The sequence below is a fragment of the Synchiropus splendidus genome, chromosome 13 (assembly GCF_027744825.2).
Source record: "Synchiropus splendidus isolate RoL2022-P1 chromosome 13, RoL_Sspl_1.0, whole genome shotgun sequence".
Classification (NCBI taxonomy): Eukaryota; Metazoa; Chordata; class Actinopteri; order Syngnathiformes; family Callionymidae; genus Synchiropus; species Synchiropus splendidus.
The window spans coordinates 10,971,955-10,987,457 of record NC_071346.1 but is presented as its reverse complement, the minus strand read 5'-3'; the positions used below and the strand labels follow the sequence as shown (position 1 = coordinate 10,987,457).

Genomic DNA, 15,503 nt, shown 5'->3' with positions numbered 1-15,503 from the left:
CATATAGAGGAGATGATGAAAGGCAGAGATCATTGAGAGACGCTCCAGATCAGTGACTTCATTATCAGTAAATGCAGAGGGTTTGGGAGATCAAATACAGTCATTGAAGTCTGGTCTTCTTAATTAAGTGGAAGAAAAATAGTATACTTTCTCCTCAGATGAAAATCAAAAGGTAGAAAAACAAAGACTTCTGAGAAACTAACAGGCCAAAGCCACAAGGACCTAAAAGATCGTATGAGAATCAAGAAATAACAATTAAAACAAAGGGAAAATACAAGTTTGGAAGATTAAAAACAACTGACAAACTTATAAAATCTGATATTTTTTCCCTAGTTCTGGAGATTTAAAAGGCAAGACATGAGCGACAGACAACTAAGGAGGTGAGAAGTCACAGTGCGTCACAGAAGAGTTAATGACAGCTGCAGAATTCGAAAGCTTCAACTCAAAAAAGATGCCTTCAGTCTCACCTGAGAGCGTGTGTGATGTCTATTCGAGGCAAGGGACCGATGGGCAGGCTGGTGGGTCTGGACCGCGCCCCCTGGTCTTCATCTGGAGAGTAAGGGCTGGCCTTGTCGGGTTGCCGCCAGGACAACGGCGGAAGCTGCAGAGCTCCAGAAAACTGCCGGTGGATTTTGCAAACTTCAGCTCCCTGTGGTGCGCTTGCTGCTGTACACTGTCCTGATAAAGACTCCTTCATCTCCTGGTAGATGAATAAAAATGGCAGTTATGGCCTCAGATATTAAAGTTATGTTCAACATGAAAATGTCTGAGGTATACTATAATTACGGTTCTCATGATAGAAGCTGCAAAGAAGATGCATGTAGCTCTTAGTCATTAGACATTTGAATGACTTTATTACACTAGTGAAGAGTGAGTGTCATCTGAATTCCAGTCAAACAAGGCGAGTGGGAGCCTCTTTCTAGGGGCGCAGTTCATTTGATTTGTTGTTGCAACATAAAAACCTGATCTCCCAAAACAAACCAACAAGAGCCGGTCCCCAATTACCACTGCAGCTTCTTATCATAGACGTACATTTGCCGTACATCACAGTCCCGGTACAGAAGCCAAATTACACCAATTGCACATCGATTGCGTCTCCGACATCTGAACACAGGGGTCATTGATTACTCGCGGAGGCCCGGCGGCACTTGGTGCGGGAATTGCTGCTCATTTACTTGAGTGTGCGCTTGTGTATCAGCCCAGAACAGTCAGAATCATTTATCATGCACGTCAGCAGAGGGTCATGAAAGGACAGGAAGCCAGATGAAAGCTACAACTCAAATGGAACTGCTGAACAGAGGTGGAAGATGAAAGGCTTCTGCTGGCTACAGCGGAGCTACCTGGGAAACCTCTAAAGAGGCCCCGTGTTTTAGGTGAAGCAGATATGAATGGCAGTTTTTAGAAGTGAGACGCTCACAGCTTGGCTCCATGTGGACTTTAAATTATTGAAAAGACTGAAAAAAAAATCGCTTACATTATTGAGAAGGGACACAGTCTGAATGAAAGGAGGAATGTGCCCAGGTCTGAGGGATCAATGGAGCACTGACACCCTACGCCCAGACGAATTCAATGGAGAATTTGAACTGTTTTAAATACAGCTCACTGGTCATTGGGGTGTTGTCGCACCAATTTTCACTGTACTGTATTTGAGTTGAGGGAATGAGAGAAAAATCCTTTTGTTTACTCAATACTGTCTCTCTGGATTGTACTATACTGTTTAGCAACACTTTAACCTCACACATTTTAAGTCCTCCGATGATAATATAAAATAAAATATCTAAATAAATATTTTTTATAATTTATTGTTTTAACCAAATAAATGAGTAAAAAAAAAAAAGGTGCCTAGACCAGGAAATATCTGGACATGAAACAGCAATGAGCTATGATAAAAGGAAATTATTAACTGCAGGGTTTCAGGTTTTCTGTTAGAAACACTTCCAGAAAATCTGTTTCAGTCTGACTGTGCCACACCTTGAGTAAATTGCAATGGCTGTTCTTCCGGTGCTGAACTCAAGGCAACTTCTACAACTTAAATTGACTTTTTAATTTAATTTTTATTCACATTGCTAATACATCTTAGTAAGAAAATGCAAATCTCAAGCACCTGGCTCAAAGATGAATCCAAAAAAAAAAATCTAGAGTCAGATTATTTTACTGCTGAGATTAGAGAACATTTCAGTGAGTGACTCTGTTAAGTATGGTTTTAACAATTCATTAATGTTGGTGTGGCAATGACACGAGGCGCACGATTGACGTCAACACGAGAACCAGATCCAGGATGTAGCTGAACAATTCAGCTCCTCTTGGACGGTGTCAAAGAAACTGATCCGGCATGTCTGGTCCTCAGCACGGTTGCGAGGAGGAGAAGCAGATGGGCCTCACCGTCAGATCTATCACACTCTCCCTCCCGTCCATGTTTCCACTCAGTCTGTGCGCAAATTTTTTGTTTGACTTCCACCCCTGAAGACCTTTTGTAACCATGCTTTTCCTCCCTTTATATAGCATTTGTTTTTCTACTTTTAAACCCAGATATGGAAACAAAAACATTTCAATTTTGATCTTGTTTTGTCACACCAACATGTCCAGCTGGACTGAAATCTGTTGTGTACAGTAGAGTCATCTGCTCATGAGTCACAGGACACACAGACATACTGCTCCTCTCAACCCAAGTCTGCTAGAATCGGATTCATTTCAGGTAGAGAAAGATGGAAAACACAAAACTGACATGAACTTTCAGGGGAATTAAAACATACAAGGCTGACTTGACTCAGCGGACGATGAGGGAGAGTCAAGACTTACATCACTGGGTGTCACCCCGACAGAACCTCTGCTTTTCATCATGATGAGTGTTGTCCAGGCGGTTCTTCTCGAACCCAGACAGATCCAACCAAGTAAGAAGTTGCTTCAGCACTAGAGGACAAAACACAAAAGTATGATTAGAATGTGGTCTGTTCTCGTCCAACTGTCAGACTACATAAATGGGGAGAGGCCAGACTCTCATGTGGAGAGGAGAGACGGAGTTGGATGAAGAATGTTAGAGGTGGAGAGACCAGGAGAAGGTGGACAACGTGTTTCAGATACCATCAATTGACTAATGTATGAACAACACTGATGATGATGATTTACTGAACTGGTCAATAGACTCGTAAAAATTCCCCTCAAGGTTTGGAACGGCGATTATTGACATCGCCATCTGACTTGTCATTTAAAGGTGGAACAATCAAACAGCCTGAAGTGCCAGACACGAGGACCATGTGACAGACACAGATCAATATTTTCCATGACACCGTCGACTGGCTCGGCACGTCAACTGGACAGCCTCTGACTCGCCCAGCAAGCTCAGGTTGTAAAGAGCCGCAGCTGGCAAAGCATGAGATGAAAGGAGGGACATCGTGATGAGCCAGAAGGTCACTGTCCATTCTTAATTTCTAAATCCTGGACATTACAAGCAGAAGTTCAAAGCCACTTCAGCCGAATAAAATGGATCATAAAAGCCATGTATTGCAAAACACGAAGCAAGACTGACCACTTCTGCATATTTACAGACCCATTACACAGCGACAAGCTAAGAGGACACGGAACACACAAGGATGATCACAAGACCTTTCAATACATGTCGAACACAACCTGAACCTCTGTTTTTGTGAGGAGCTCGGAGCGACTGTGAGGTTGAAAAGGACCAAAACAGACAGAAATAGTTTCCTCATAAAATCTTATCCATTCGTCCCACACCATCTGTGTGGGCAAGTCCTACGCAGAGAGTAGTAGTGTTGCTCTTGTGCAGATGTCATCGCACCCGCCAACTGACCAGATAGATTACCAAGAACGCTTCACCAGCAGGACACTAGATGGAGAGAAACCCGAGTATGAACACAGCTCTGAGGACCTGGCATCCTCCACCATAACCACCTCAATTGTTGGCTCCTTTGTCTTGTACTTCCATTTCTAATATCCTTTTTCCATTTCTTTTTCAGTCCCAAACAGTCTATTTGCAAGCGTGATACTTCACACAATACAAGAATAAAACGAGGATAAATGGCAGTATGAGTTTGACGTCTTCAAAATGTACCGCAATCCCTCGCCATACCACAGCTCACTTTCCACAGACTTGAACCATCGCTGATATTTCTCGCAAGAACATGCCACTTTTTCCATTATATCGTTGTGCTCTGCGACCTACAGCTCAAGGCTGGTCAAGCAAGCTAGTCCAGATCTTGTAACAAAAAATGAGACGTGGCAGTCACAAGTGCAGTGCCATGGCAACTGACTGCCTCAGAGAAGTACAGACAAAGAGCCACCAATCTCTGCATGAAGCTTCCTGCCTTGGTCAGGTCACATCTGTGTGCACGTTCTTGCTCTGCAGTGCCATGTTTTTCACAGGTTCAGCCATTGAAGTTATGCACCAGAGCAAGAATCTAACTATTGTAGAGCTGGTCCCTTGATTCGTTTGCCATCAGTCCATTCAATGGCTGTTTCCTGGCAGCACATAGCCCCATACACATAGTTGTACGTAGTAGTTGGAGGGGCCACGTGAATGTGTGATACTGTATGTATCACTGAAAAACAGTTTTTAAATGTCTTAATTGTCTCAGACTAGGCACTGTCTCCAAGTTCAAACAAACTAGCAACAGTTGTGAGAGGAATGTTTGGTGGTACAAAGGCGCTGCTTTTCACAGATTAGATGCTCCTGGCGCCCACACATATTTTGCAGTTCCAAGACTCACCCAAGTTTGTAGATGACTTTTAGTGCTGAGAAGTTTCAGCACATATTGGGATCAGTGGTGCGTTGCAGATGGATATCAATCTTTACTTCCTACTGCTGCCATCTGATCATATCCGCCTGTGCTTTCATCGTGACGTTTGGTCCTCTCACGTATATGTAATGGAGGGACCCTATCCACGGAGATATACTTCCTGTAAACAGTCTCCCTTATGTTCTGAGACGCAAGCGCTCTGTTTGAGCCTGTTGAATCGCTGAGGAGGCCGTGAGCACAGAAATATTTCCTCTACAGGAATGAACAGAGTCTTTATGCAGACCACAAAATCAATGCGTTAAACCTTTTCGGCCGGAAGGAATCACATTAGCTAAGGACGTGGACTTCAATGATTCACACAAACGGCTCTAGCATCAGTTTAGAACAGAAACAAGGGATGGAAAAGAGGTTGAGTTACCCCGGTCATCTGAGGTAAAATGATACAGCCAGATCAGTACCAGTACCATTTCTACCACAGGCATCCATGCTTACAGGTAAAAAAACAACTTTAACAAACTAGAGAGGTACGGGTGATGCTCATCATCACCTTCACCAGAGGTACCACACAGCCAGTGAGTCATGGCTTGAAACAGGAAGCGGACTAAGTGTGTCCTGTTGTGCAACTATTGACTTATGTGTAATTGCAATACGGGAAACTGGAACAGCAGCAGTGATGTAAGAAGCCAGTTTTGGAAGACAAAATGATCATGGAATGGGCTGAAATGATAAGACTTTCAAATAAAACTGTGAGTCATTCTCTCACCTGGATAAGTGAATTTTACAAGGTGCAACAAATGCATTTCATTTACTGAATATTCTAGTTACATTATAATGAAATGGCAGGTAATGTCAACTCATTTGCACAGTCAAAAAATAACAAATATGGAGGCATATAATACCTTGGTTTCAGATTGTCTTGACTCACTAGAAGCGTCGGGTTAGTTCTGTTGACGCCATAACAGAGCGGCAATGTGGAGAAACCGGTCCAAGTGTTTCTCCTGAGGTCGTAGTAGGTTAATATTGACGGTTGAAACGGAATAAAACCACTTCGGTGCGCCTGCGTGAATTAGCCAAAATGGCACGGTGTTTGTTTTCAACGTTATATCAGCAATGAGGCGCTGCAAAATAAAACCAAGGTGTAACTGCGAAGGTTCGTTAGCAAACACCTGGCGGTCCGTGAAGGCGGCACCCAGCGAGCATGTCCGCGCTCTTACCTGGAGTCTTTGTCCGACACGACGAGCCGAGGGAGAGCTCTCCTGTGGTACCGCTGCGTGGACGTGTGTCCACTTTGATCCGGTTCCGTTTGTGTGGTTCGCGCGTGTTCCACAGCCAGAAACCGCGAGTGCATCGATTGGTTTCATCCGCCAATGGCCGACAACGTCATCGCTCTTCAGCCTATCACGTGTCACCGAGGAAAATCTAAATAAGAAATTAATTGGCGTCATTTACTTCCATATTTTCTCTAGAAAGAAGAGTCTTTTTTATAACCTATCTATCTTTTAATAACGTGTATGTAAAATATCAATTTTACCTCGCAGAAATATAAGGTTGCTTTTATTGATCAGATTATTTAATCCAATAATATATTTTTTTCAGTTGTTTGCTTCCCCTTATAAACAGGGTCCTACCTAGCACTAACTCGTCTGCTTTCTTATCCTTCCATCGCGTCTTATATTGCTCTCCACAGACGTTGCTTTACAGGGAAGTTTTTTGTCTCATTGTTATGTGCTGCGTTCAAGGCCAATGTCAGCGTTCTTTCTGATCATTTTATATTTGCTGTTGCCAGGCAACGCTGGTCCTGGAACAGGCTCCAGCGTGTGTCCCTTAGCCCCTTATCTGCATAGCTGTATTCATGTTTCATTTTCTTTACATCTGGCACAGGCTGCGTTAGCTTCGGAAAATAATGTAAACAGAGAGAAAAGACAAGTAAACAAGCACAAAGGGTTTGGAGTATCATGTACGTATACATGCAGGTTTCACGTTTACATTTACCAGTCTAATAAATATAATTTATAAGAATATTTAAGCCTTATGTCCAAATGTATCAAATACATTAGACTTATGCAAATGTAGGTTTAATTCTTGAATTGCTCAGACAGGAAAATATAACCTCCATTGTGATCAGTTTTCTTTTTAAAATTCTAGAAAGTCCTGAAAAAAAGAAGGGTCACATGTGGGCCTCAGGTGCAGGTCTGTTTAACTTACTGCATGTATAGATTTTTTTCTACAGTTTCATTTTGGTATCACGGATGCATTATATTACATATGTCTATTTATACAAGGATGGGTACTGGATGTCCTTTTACTGAAAGGAAATTACAGTCTCTCAGATTACATTTTGTAGCATCCGGCAGAGGAAAACGTTTACAGAGATGCTCATTTATAAAGGCCTTCACAGGACCTTCCAGTGCAAAACAAAAGAACAGACACATTTAGTTGACATTACAGATACTTTTAATCTTTAGAAAACAAAAAAATGCAGTCTGGAGCTTATATCATACAAACCTTAGAGAACTTGTTAGAGTTTAACATGGGCATTTGTTTAAAGCAGTGTGTCCTACATCACTGACATACTGATTGTATATCATGTGGCGACCCAGCAGGGCCCGGTATTGTCGGTGTGAGATGGAGGCACTTCTAGGGCACCAGGCATAGAACCTGCACTCACTTTAAATACAAAAGTGTGACAAAAATATAGCCGCAACTGTCAGTTATGAAAGCAAAGTGAACATTAAATATCAAAGCTCTGTGTGAAGTGGTAAAACATTTCTGCTGTTAAACATGATCTTTGGTGAAGACGTGAACAATCGCACCAAGAAACAACATCTTTAGAAATGCACAACATTCTCGTACAGACACAGCCCAGGTAGCTGCCCATACCGAGCAAGTTGTTCTTAAAGCAGATGAGGACGAAGAGAATTGCAGCACGGTTTACATTCTTCAGGATCCCTTTAACTGTTGGTTAAATGTGCTAAATGAAATGAGAAACTGGGGACGTGAGCCACCAGAAAAAAAGCCGATGCCGCGCATGATAAAACAGTATATAGCGAATTGGCATCACGTGTCTGGTCCCATAAGGCACGTTGCTTTGGGTACATTACCTCAAAACAGTAAATGAGCTCCCCACCCCATCGTCCACGCAATATTTATTTTCTCTCCGTCCAATCCTGGTCCTCTCTACCACTGCTCCCAGCTGAAGTCATCGCCACCACCGAACACAATAAAAAAGCCCAGGATGGTGAGGAAGATGACGGCGTTCCCTGTCATCACGAGACCACACGCTCCCCACTGGATCTGTGAAACAAACAAACACAAAAATGAAGACTTATACAGCCTTAATAAAATGTAAACACATAGCTTATTATGGATCGATAATTGAGACCTGCACCTGGAGGTTATACGAAGATAACCACGAATGAGAACAAGCTAAATTTGCTATTACATTCTGCTTTCTGACTGATACTCACTGTTCATTTAGGCAATTTATGACTCAATGTTTATTTCTTATTGTTGTTGTTGCAGATATTATTATTATCACTGGGTAGTAGACCTGAACCAGACAATCCTTTATTGGCTGAGGTTCCATCAGGTTTAGGTGAGACACTTACTGTGGCAGTACGAGCCAAGACAATTGGCAGCCCGAAAGATGAAACCACAATGCCAGTTGTGAGGAAATAAGCCAGTTCTCTGCAGGCATTGCTGGATGCGTCAGAGTCATCACTGACACGTCTGGATATGAAGGTTGGGATCGGGCTCAAGACGTAAAATATAAGGACGAACAGTGGCCAGTAAACCCTGGACAAACAAAAAAACAATGGTTAAACATCATATTTTACATTTATTCTCTTAGAACTGTTAGGATTATATTTTTTAGCAACTAAATAAGAATTATGTGACGCATATACGATTTAGATTAAACATTTTTTTCCGCTCAAACGTGGAATATAATGTCCTAACCAAAACTGATTTGTGGGTCTATCGCTCACATGAGTGAGTCGATTACCATGGTGGATGACAAAGAAAGCTTTATGGCACTGCTGTGTGCATGAGTTGAGGACGTGGTCCTTGTAACATTTACAGACATTAGACGAGGATTGTTGGACAACAGATGCTTTGTTTCTACAAAGACCGTACCCGTACTGTTCCAGTCCACATCCCAGCAGCAGAAACGTCAGACCGATGGCCCCACTGAAGGACAGTCCCACCAACGCTGAGCAGATGAACGACACACAACATGAAACATATAAAAACACGCAAAGAACAAACCGAAACAGTCACATGAAGGAGTCAAAGAGGCGTGCGTGCTAACGTCGACACAAGACAACGAACAGAAAGTAACACTTGACTTCTCAGGACCACACAGAAATCGCGTTACAAGTCTATAGAAACGTGACCCAGTAAAAAGTGGCGTTAGAATGCCATAGAAAACCAAGTTAGATACCTTTAATTCCGGCCATTATCGTCTGACGTGCCAAATTTCGGTTGCTTTGTTGTATTGTTTATGTGCTGCGCGATTTGCTTCGAAGTGGAACCCACTTCCTGCTTTCGTTTCCTGGTCACGTGGTTTCTCTTTAAAGCGACAGTACTAAAAAAAAATCGTCAGCGTACGTATCACGTGTACGTTTTTATTATAATCGCCATTTGCTCCAATTAGAACATTATAAAAACAACACAAAGCCTTTTAACTAAAGACAGTTGGAGTTTCAAACGCAACCGATGACACCATGACTAGCTGGTTGAATGTATGACGCGGTGGGATAAATGATAAATTAAATTAAGGCAGAAGTACTTGTATTGTGCTTGGCCTTAATTCCGCGGAGCAGAGGAGCTTAATAGCAAAAAGCTTGGCGGTTAACTTCATTAAATTGAAGGCCCAAAAGGGCTGAATTATGAGTGGAAAAGTATGGGGGATTAAAAGGTTAATGCATTTCAAATAAAAAGGAGGATGAACTCATCACTTTAAAGTCAGGTTTGACGGAAAGCCAGGGAAGGAAATGTTACCTCATGGGAAGATGTATTCCACTTAAAATTAGCGTATAGTTTAACTTGAAAGTGCATGGTAAATGAACAAAATTGATTCAGGATGAAATATTTTATAAGGCAGTATGTTGTGCAGGATGAATTCTAGCCTCCGTTCACCGCCTGGTTTTGCTTTCAAACCACAGCCTTTAGATGCGTTTGAAAGCATTTTCAAAGCACCTGAATGATGGTCGGGATTAGTGGGAAACAGAGAGCGAAGACAGGCAGATGAAAGAGCATAGAAACCAGAAAGCAGGGCCAAACCTTTGCGAGCTGCTCCTGACGTCCACACGTGACCACCATAATCATGAACCTGAGGGAACTGGATCAGTAAACGCAGCTCGTAACTCCAGCAAGGAACCAACTGTCTGTCAAACTGTCTTCAGCGTGGCTTATTTTTCTATGATTCATGCAACCGTCCTCCCTCATGTGATGTGTGATGATGCAAGGTAGACATGTTCCTCATCCTCCTCGACTTGAATTTCACCGTCATTGATTTAAGCTTCACACTTGACTAGACTGATTTACAAAAATCCCTTTGATACAAAGCTGTTTCATTTCATCCCGCTTCAGTGGATAACATTGCGGAATAAACCACACACGGTCCAAAAAATAGAAAACATTTTTATTGAGAAACCTTCTGTGAAAACATGACGCTTGAAAGCTGACAAAATATAAGCAGATTGTTGATCTTCATGTGATGACTGATGGCCCACTACGGCCAGTGCGGTGATGGAGCTGAGATATTTTCAGAGCGATCGTCGCCAAAGGCGCCAGCTTGACCTTCAACACACCACATCGCATCACTACAACTGCCCACTGGGGGCGTCGCCATGTGTAGATCTACCTGCGGGTCTTGAAAAATGTCCTCCCTCTCATAGCTATCAATGTAGATCCGGACGGTGGCCCGGTTACTGGAGGTGCCGCTCAGTCTGTAGATGATTCGAGAGCCATCAGAGAAAATAATCCGCAGACCCTGAGGAGGAATTAAAGAAAAATAACGCACTGTTTCATCAAGCACAGCCACATGAAGATGTGCCTCTCACTTGGTTCCGGCAAATGGTGCTGTCGACTGGGTCGGTGTATTCAAAGTTGTCGGCTTTTTCCACCTGGTAGAGTTTTTCTTCCACAGCAAATCTCTGCTTCACAAACGACTTGTCGGCGACGATCAGCTCCAGATCTTCCATCATCTCACAAGCTGCATCAATGTCCACGTCTTCATAGTCATATCTAAAAAAAAAACAGTACCAAAGCATCAACAGTGGCAGGGTGTAGCGGCACGCAATGCCCACTAGAGGCCAGTAAAGGCCTTTCTGAAGACTCTGACCTGGTGAAATAGTTCCTGCCGTACTTGAGCCAGTGGCCTTTGACGATGTCTTCCACGCTCTGTCGTCTCGCGGCCAAGATGGACAGCCATGCCAGCACAGCCCAAAGCCCATCCTTCTCTCGGATGTGGTCACCACCTGGAGTTTTTTTTTTTTTTTGGCAAACAAAGACGCTCTGAACGTCAAAGGCTTGCTTGTCCAGCTTTAAAGACATTATTCTTTTTTTTTTGCTGCACTTTTCTGTTGCCTTTTCTAAGAGTAGTATTTAAAGTATTTTGTTATTATTTATTTCATTGTAGTATTTCGTTGATTTTATAGTCTATACAACTACAAGTGATTCATTTAGGAAAAATTTCATAATAAAAGTGACACAAAAATACAAATAAAATCATCTCCCCTCATTGCAAGTGCTTTCCTTCATAACACACATCTCACACTCCATTTTGAGTAAAAGCAAGCAGTTAGATACGATTTTAAAACAGTTATTTACATGTTCTCCTCCTGGATAATGGCGAAACCATTATGCTCTGTAGGGAAGTCGCTTTGTAGACCTCATCTAGTGAACAGTTTTCAACATGTTTTAGTACACGCAAACCATTCCGCTCCAGCATAGAGGTGAGCTACTATATTTTCCAGGTGGAAATGAAGTGGAAGTATCATCTGGGGCCATGAACTATGATAAAAACTATCCTTAAAAAAACTGTCCTTATATTAATGAAAAAGACAACTTTTTAATTATCTACAAATTGTAAAACAAAGTAACTAATGTATAACAAATATATATATATATATATATATATATATATATATATATATATATATATATATATATATATATATGAATCACTATAAATTAAAAAATCCTCAATAAACCAAGTCAATATTGTTTCAAAAAATACAATACAATAAGTGCTATATTTGATTGAACGATATGATATATGACGGTAAATGAAAAGAAGTGATAGAGGCAAATTGAGTGGATATGAACTATTAAAATAACAGAGAATTAAAAAACTACACTGCCAGAACACAAAACCTTTCCACTGAGTTTCACTCTGGCCTCAAGAGGTCCGGATCAAAACAGAGGGCCTCATGTGGCCCTCGGGCCAAGCCTGGCTTAGGATGCGTGGTGATAACCGAAGTATTATCAATAGTTTTACTGATATTGTGTCACTGGACTCGACTTTAAGAGGCAACAATCTGTGCCAAACACCAACAACTGTCATCAACATCACCTGTTCCGAAGCTCTCCTCTCCACATAGAGACACTCTGCCGGCATCCATTAGGTTCCCGAAGAATTTCCAGCCAGTGGGGGTTTCATACAGCTCTATCTTCGTGGCCTTGGCCACCCTGTTGAGAACAACACAATAGTCAGACTCATCCCAACATCTACTCCAAAGATGACTGACGCGCAGCATAACTTCTTCCATCGTCTCTGGCTGCTGCAGTATTGCAGGTGGTATTCCATGCTCATGCTTTTACCTGTCAAGCGCGGCGCTGGTGGGCATGCTGCGAGCGAAGCCTCTCACCCCCGTCTGCTGGAAGTACGGGATGTTAAAGATGTTGTCGGCGATCACTGCCACCGAGTCAGACGGGGGGACGAAGAAGCTGTGTTTACCCAGAATCATGTTACGGTCCTAGAAAGCGGGCGTAGAGAGGTCAGAGGTCAAGCTTTCTATTTCAGGCCGAGGCGCGATGAGTCGTGCTTTCTCAACGGGGAAGCGGATGCACAAACCCCATCACCATCAAAGGCTGCGCCGAGATCGTAAAAGCCGTCGCTCATACTGTCCACCAAATCTGATGCGTAGGTGAGGTTGGGGTCGGGGGGTTGGCCGCCGAAGTCCTCCAGTGGGACGCAGTTGACTGCAGAATGAGGGGGGCAGCCCAGCTCTTCACACAGTATCCTCTTCACGTACGGCCCCAGCACTGCAGGAGGAGAAGATAAACTTTTATCATGGAAATTTTAAGGTCCTCCTAAAGGTTATGCCCATTGCTCACCACCGTGCATGGCGTCCAGTCGTACCCGGACGTGGCCCGGCCCAGACAGCAGATCCTTGAGGGCAGCGAAGTCGAAGACGTTTCTCATCAGGTTGGTGTAGGACTCGACAGAGTCCACGATTTCCACTGGCGGGAGCAGAAGACTTAACCCCGGGCGCCTCAGAGAAGCCACTTACATGGCGGCCTCTCACCTGTGAAGGGTTTGAACTTGTTCTCCAGATCGAACATCTGTTTACCCAGCGTGGTCAGGTCCACCTTCAGCCCGGGGCAGATGGCGAACTCTTCAATCGTTCGGCTGATCTGATAGATCTTGTGCGTGGCAACATCATTAGCAGGTCCTGGATCAAACAGACTCAGTCTCAGGAGCTCAAGCCTGCTAATGCAAGTCGGCACGATCTAGACGGCGCCGGCGAGGGATCATTTCTAATTTGTGCTGAGATCATAGATGTGGACTACATGTTCTGGAACGTTCATTAGACTTGCCCGCCCCCTCCCACCCCCCACTGCTGCCATACCTCCGTTGGCAGTGTTGAACTTGATCCCAAAGTCTCCGTCAGGTCCTCCGGGGTTGTGGCTGGCAGTGAGGATGATGCCTCCGATAGCTTTGAACTTCCGGATCACACACGAGGCGGCGGGCGTGGACATGATTCCGTGGTGTCCGATGATCAGGCGACCCACCTCCAAAGACGACACAGTGCTCCGTTTAAATGATATTATTCATCTTTATAGTCCTGACTGAAGCATCATGAGACATTCCTGAGGCAGACTGGGTGAAGGAAGGTCAAAACCAGCGACGCTAACTCTTTATTTTGGTAACACTCCGAACAACTGGGCATCTGATTGGCATCTTTTCATTTTAAATTTGAAAACCTTACGCTTAAATATTGTACAGTACTAATAATATTGAAAACTTGAAAATTTGGATTTAAAAAAAAAAAAAAAAAAAAATCAAAATTATTTTTAATAAATTCAATAATTGAAAAAAAAAACCATTCAACATTCAACTAAATAAAACAGTTTAAAAAAATAATAATAAAACGAAATTAAATTTGATTTCATTTTTTGCCTAAAAATATTTTGGATTCTCTATTTTATTAGTATTATTTGTTGTGGCTTTCCAAATTTTCTCCTTTAATATGAAACATTTTTTTAAAACAGTCATCATCCTCATACATGTATGAGTATGCATTTTAATGTTTTGGAATTTAACATTGTCTCCTACTAAAATTGTTTACATTTATTTCTTTTGACAAATATTTTATGATTAATACATTGATTTATAAGACATTTTATAATCAAAATGTTTCCCTTCAACATTCATTTTCCATAAGTTTTATTATTTAATTTTCCGCTTCAATAAGTCTAGCTTGTTTATTTATACCAGTGATTCACAACTGAATAACTAGCAGCTAAATCAATAATAAAATATTGAATTATAGATTTTTTTTATTCTCCTTGTGAAGGTCAGAGAGCGACGCGCTTTTGGGTCCCGACCCACCAGTTGAGAACCCCTAAAATACTTTTTATTACTTTGTCCTCATGAACTTTTCTGTCCAGTTTCAAAGAACCAAGAAGGAAAAAATCAAATAAAATTCAGATGTAAAATAAACTAAAACACTTGGATGTATTCCACTGTATTTAATCGGGTTAATAATCGAATAGCATAATAGCAACTCCTGTTTCCTCCCACAAACACCTGGAACACATAAAGAGATTATAATAGACTTCAGGTCAGGTGACGCTGACCTGCGGACAGTCACACGTGTACTCAAACAGAGCTCACATGCACTCGCACACACAGACTACCACACACAGAGAAAGTGAATCCACACACATGGTGACACTGACCCCATTAGCAGCTGCCATCTGCACAATGACCTCAATAGCTGTCCGGTTAAAGAAGCGCCCGTCTCCCCCCACCACCATGGCGGAACCTTGGCGGTCAGGTAGGTCTATGGAGGAGAAGATACTCTGGATGAAGTTGTGCAGGTAGTTCCTCCTGGACTGGAATACAAAGACCTTTTTCCTGAGGCCACCGCTGCTGGGCCTCTGGTCAGGATAAGGGCCAGTTGGGACGGTCAGCACCTGCAGAGGACTGTTGTCCATGATGTCAAAGACCGTTTGACCTTATGCTCCCCGTGTTTGGAGCGAAACTGTCAGAGAGACAGAATGGGAGGGTAAAATCTCCACTCCTGCTATTATTGCCCGGCGTGGAAGTTACTGTGGTGCTCCTGCAGCCGAAAATAACCCTGAAAACCCCTCTGTGTGTGTGTGTGTGTGTGTGTGTGTGTGTGTGTGGTGGCTGTAACTGAAGACGCCTCTTCACACGTGTGCAGGGAGATCACTGTCAGAGCTGCAGGCCCAGGCAGGCACATGTGTGGAAGTCGCACGGGAAAGTTCCGTCAA

At 42.8% G+C, this 15,503-nt stretch overlaps 3 protein-coding genes across 5 annotated transcripts in view; all 3 read right to left on the bottom strand.

Moving 5' to 3' along the window:
- Nucleotides 1-6,115, bottom strand: part of LOC128769003 (cAMP-specific 3',5'-cyclic phosphodiesterase 4B-like) — a 34,210-nt gene extending 28,095 nt beyond the window's left edge. The window contains exons 1-3 of one of the 2 annotated variants that reach the window (XM_053882202.1): nt 5,969-6,115; nt 2,800-2,910; nt 468-700 (exon numbers count right to left, since the gene is read on the bottom strand). In XM_053882202.1, the coding sequence (XP_053738177.1) occupies nt 468-700; nt 2,800-2,841 (275 nt within the window). In that variant the 5' untranslated portion in view covers nt 2,842-2,910; nt 5,969-6,115. Of the gene's footprint in view, nt 1-467; nt 701-2,799; nt 2,911-5,653; nt 5,808-5,968 lie in introns of those variants that run through there. The other variant, XM_053882203.1, reaches the window with a different exon arrangement.
- Nucleotides 6,116-7,198: 1,083 nt separating this feature from the next.
- LOC128769510 (leptin receptor gene-related protein) lies at nt 7,199-9,340 on the bottom strand. Its single transcript, XM_053883285.1, has 4 exons — nt 9,196-9,340; nt 8,889-8,964; nt 8,363-8,549; nt 7,199-8,048 (listed from the first exon to the last, which is right to left on the bottom strand). The coding sequence occupies exons 1-4, from the start codon at nt 9,209-9,211 to the stop codon at nt 7,932-7,934; spliced, it is 396 nt and encodes a 131-aa protein (XP_053739260.1). The 5' UTR covers nt 9,212-9,340; the 3' UTR covers nt 7,199-7,931.
- A 1,037-nt stretch (nt 9,341-10,377) lies between these two features.
- Nucleotides 10,378-15,409, bottom strand: LOC128769974 (phosphoglucomutase-1-like). Of its 2 annotated transcripts, none has more exons than XM_053884156.1 (11): nt 14,946-15,409; nt 13,613-13,775; nt 13,289-13,435; nt 13,098-13,223; nt 12,835-13,025; nt 12,582-12,736; nt 12,334-12,449; nt 11,101-11,236; nt 10,820-11,003; nt 10,621-10,749; nt 10,378-10,556 (listed from the first exon to the last, which is right to left on the bottom strand). In XM_053884156.1, exons 1-11 carry the CDS (start codon nt 15,201-15,203, stop codon nt 10,467-10,469), a joined length of 1,695 nt encoding a protein of 564 aa, XP_053740131.1. In that variant the 5' UTR covers nt 15,204-15,409; the 3' UTR covers nt 10,378-10,466. The 2 variants fall into 2 exon arrangements, 1 of the variants encoding a protein (XP_053740131.1); XR_008416441.1 differs by having other exon boundaries at nt 10,517-10,556; nt 10,621-10,705; nt 10,780-11,003.
- Nucleotides 15,410-15,503: the final 94 nt, after the last annotated feature.

Bases quoted from the DNA above. Each gene is read 5' to 3' on its own strand.
- LOC128769510 (XM_053883285.1), bottom strand. The intron at 8,550-8,888 runs GTACGGTCTTTG...TTGTTTGTCCAG, and splicing joins TGTGGACTGGAACAGTACGG to GGTTTACTGGCCACTGTTCG. The intron at 8,049-8,362 runs GTAAGTGTCTCA...TTTGTTTCACAG, and splicing joins TCTTGGCTCGTACTGCCACA to ATCCAGTGGGGAGCGTGTGG.
- LOC128769974 (XM_053884156.1), bottom strand. From the start codon at position 15,203: ATGGACAACAGTCCTCTGCAGGTGCTGACCGTCCCAACTGGCCCTTAT. The intron at 13,776-14,945 runs GTCAGTGTCACC...TCGTCTTTGGAG, and splicing joins AGATGGCAGCTGCTAATGGG to GTGGGTCGCCTGATCATCGG. The intron at 10,557-10,620 runs GTAGATCTACAC...GGTGTGTTGAAG, and splicing joins ACATTTTTCAAGACCCGCAG to GTCAAGCTGGCGCCTTTGGC.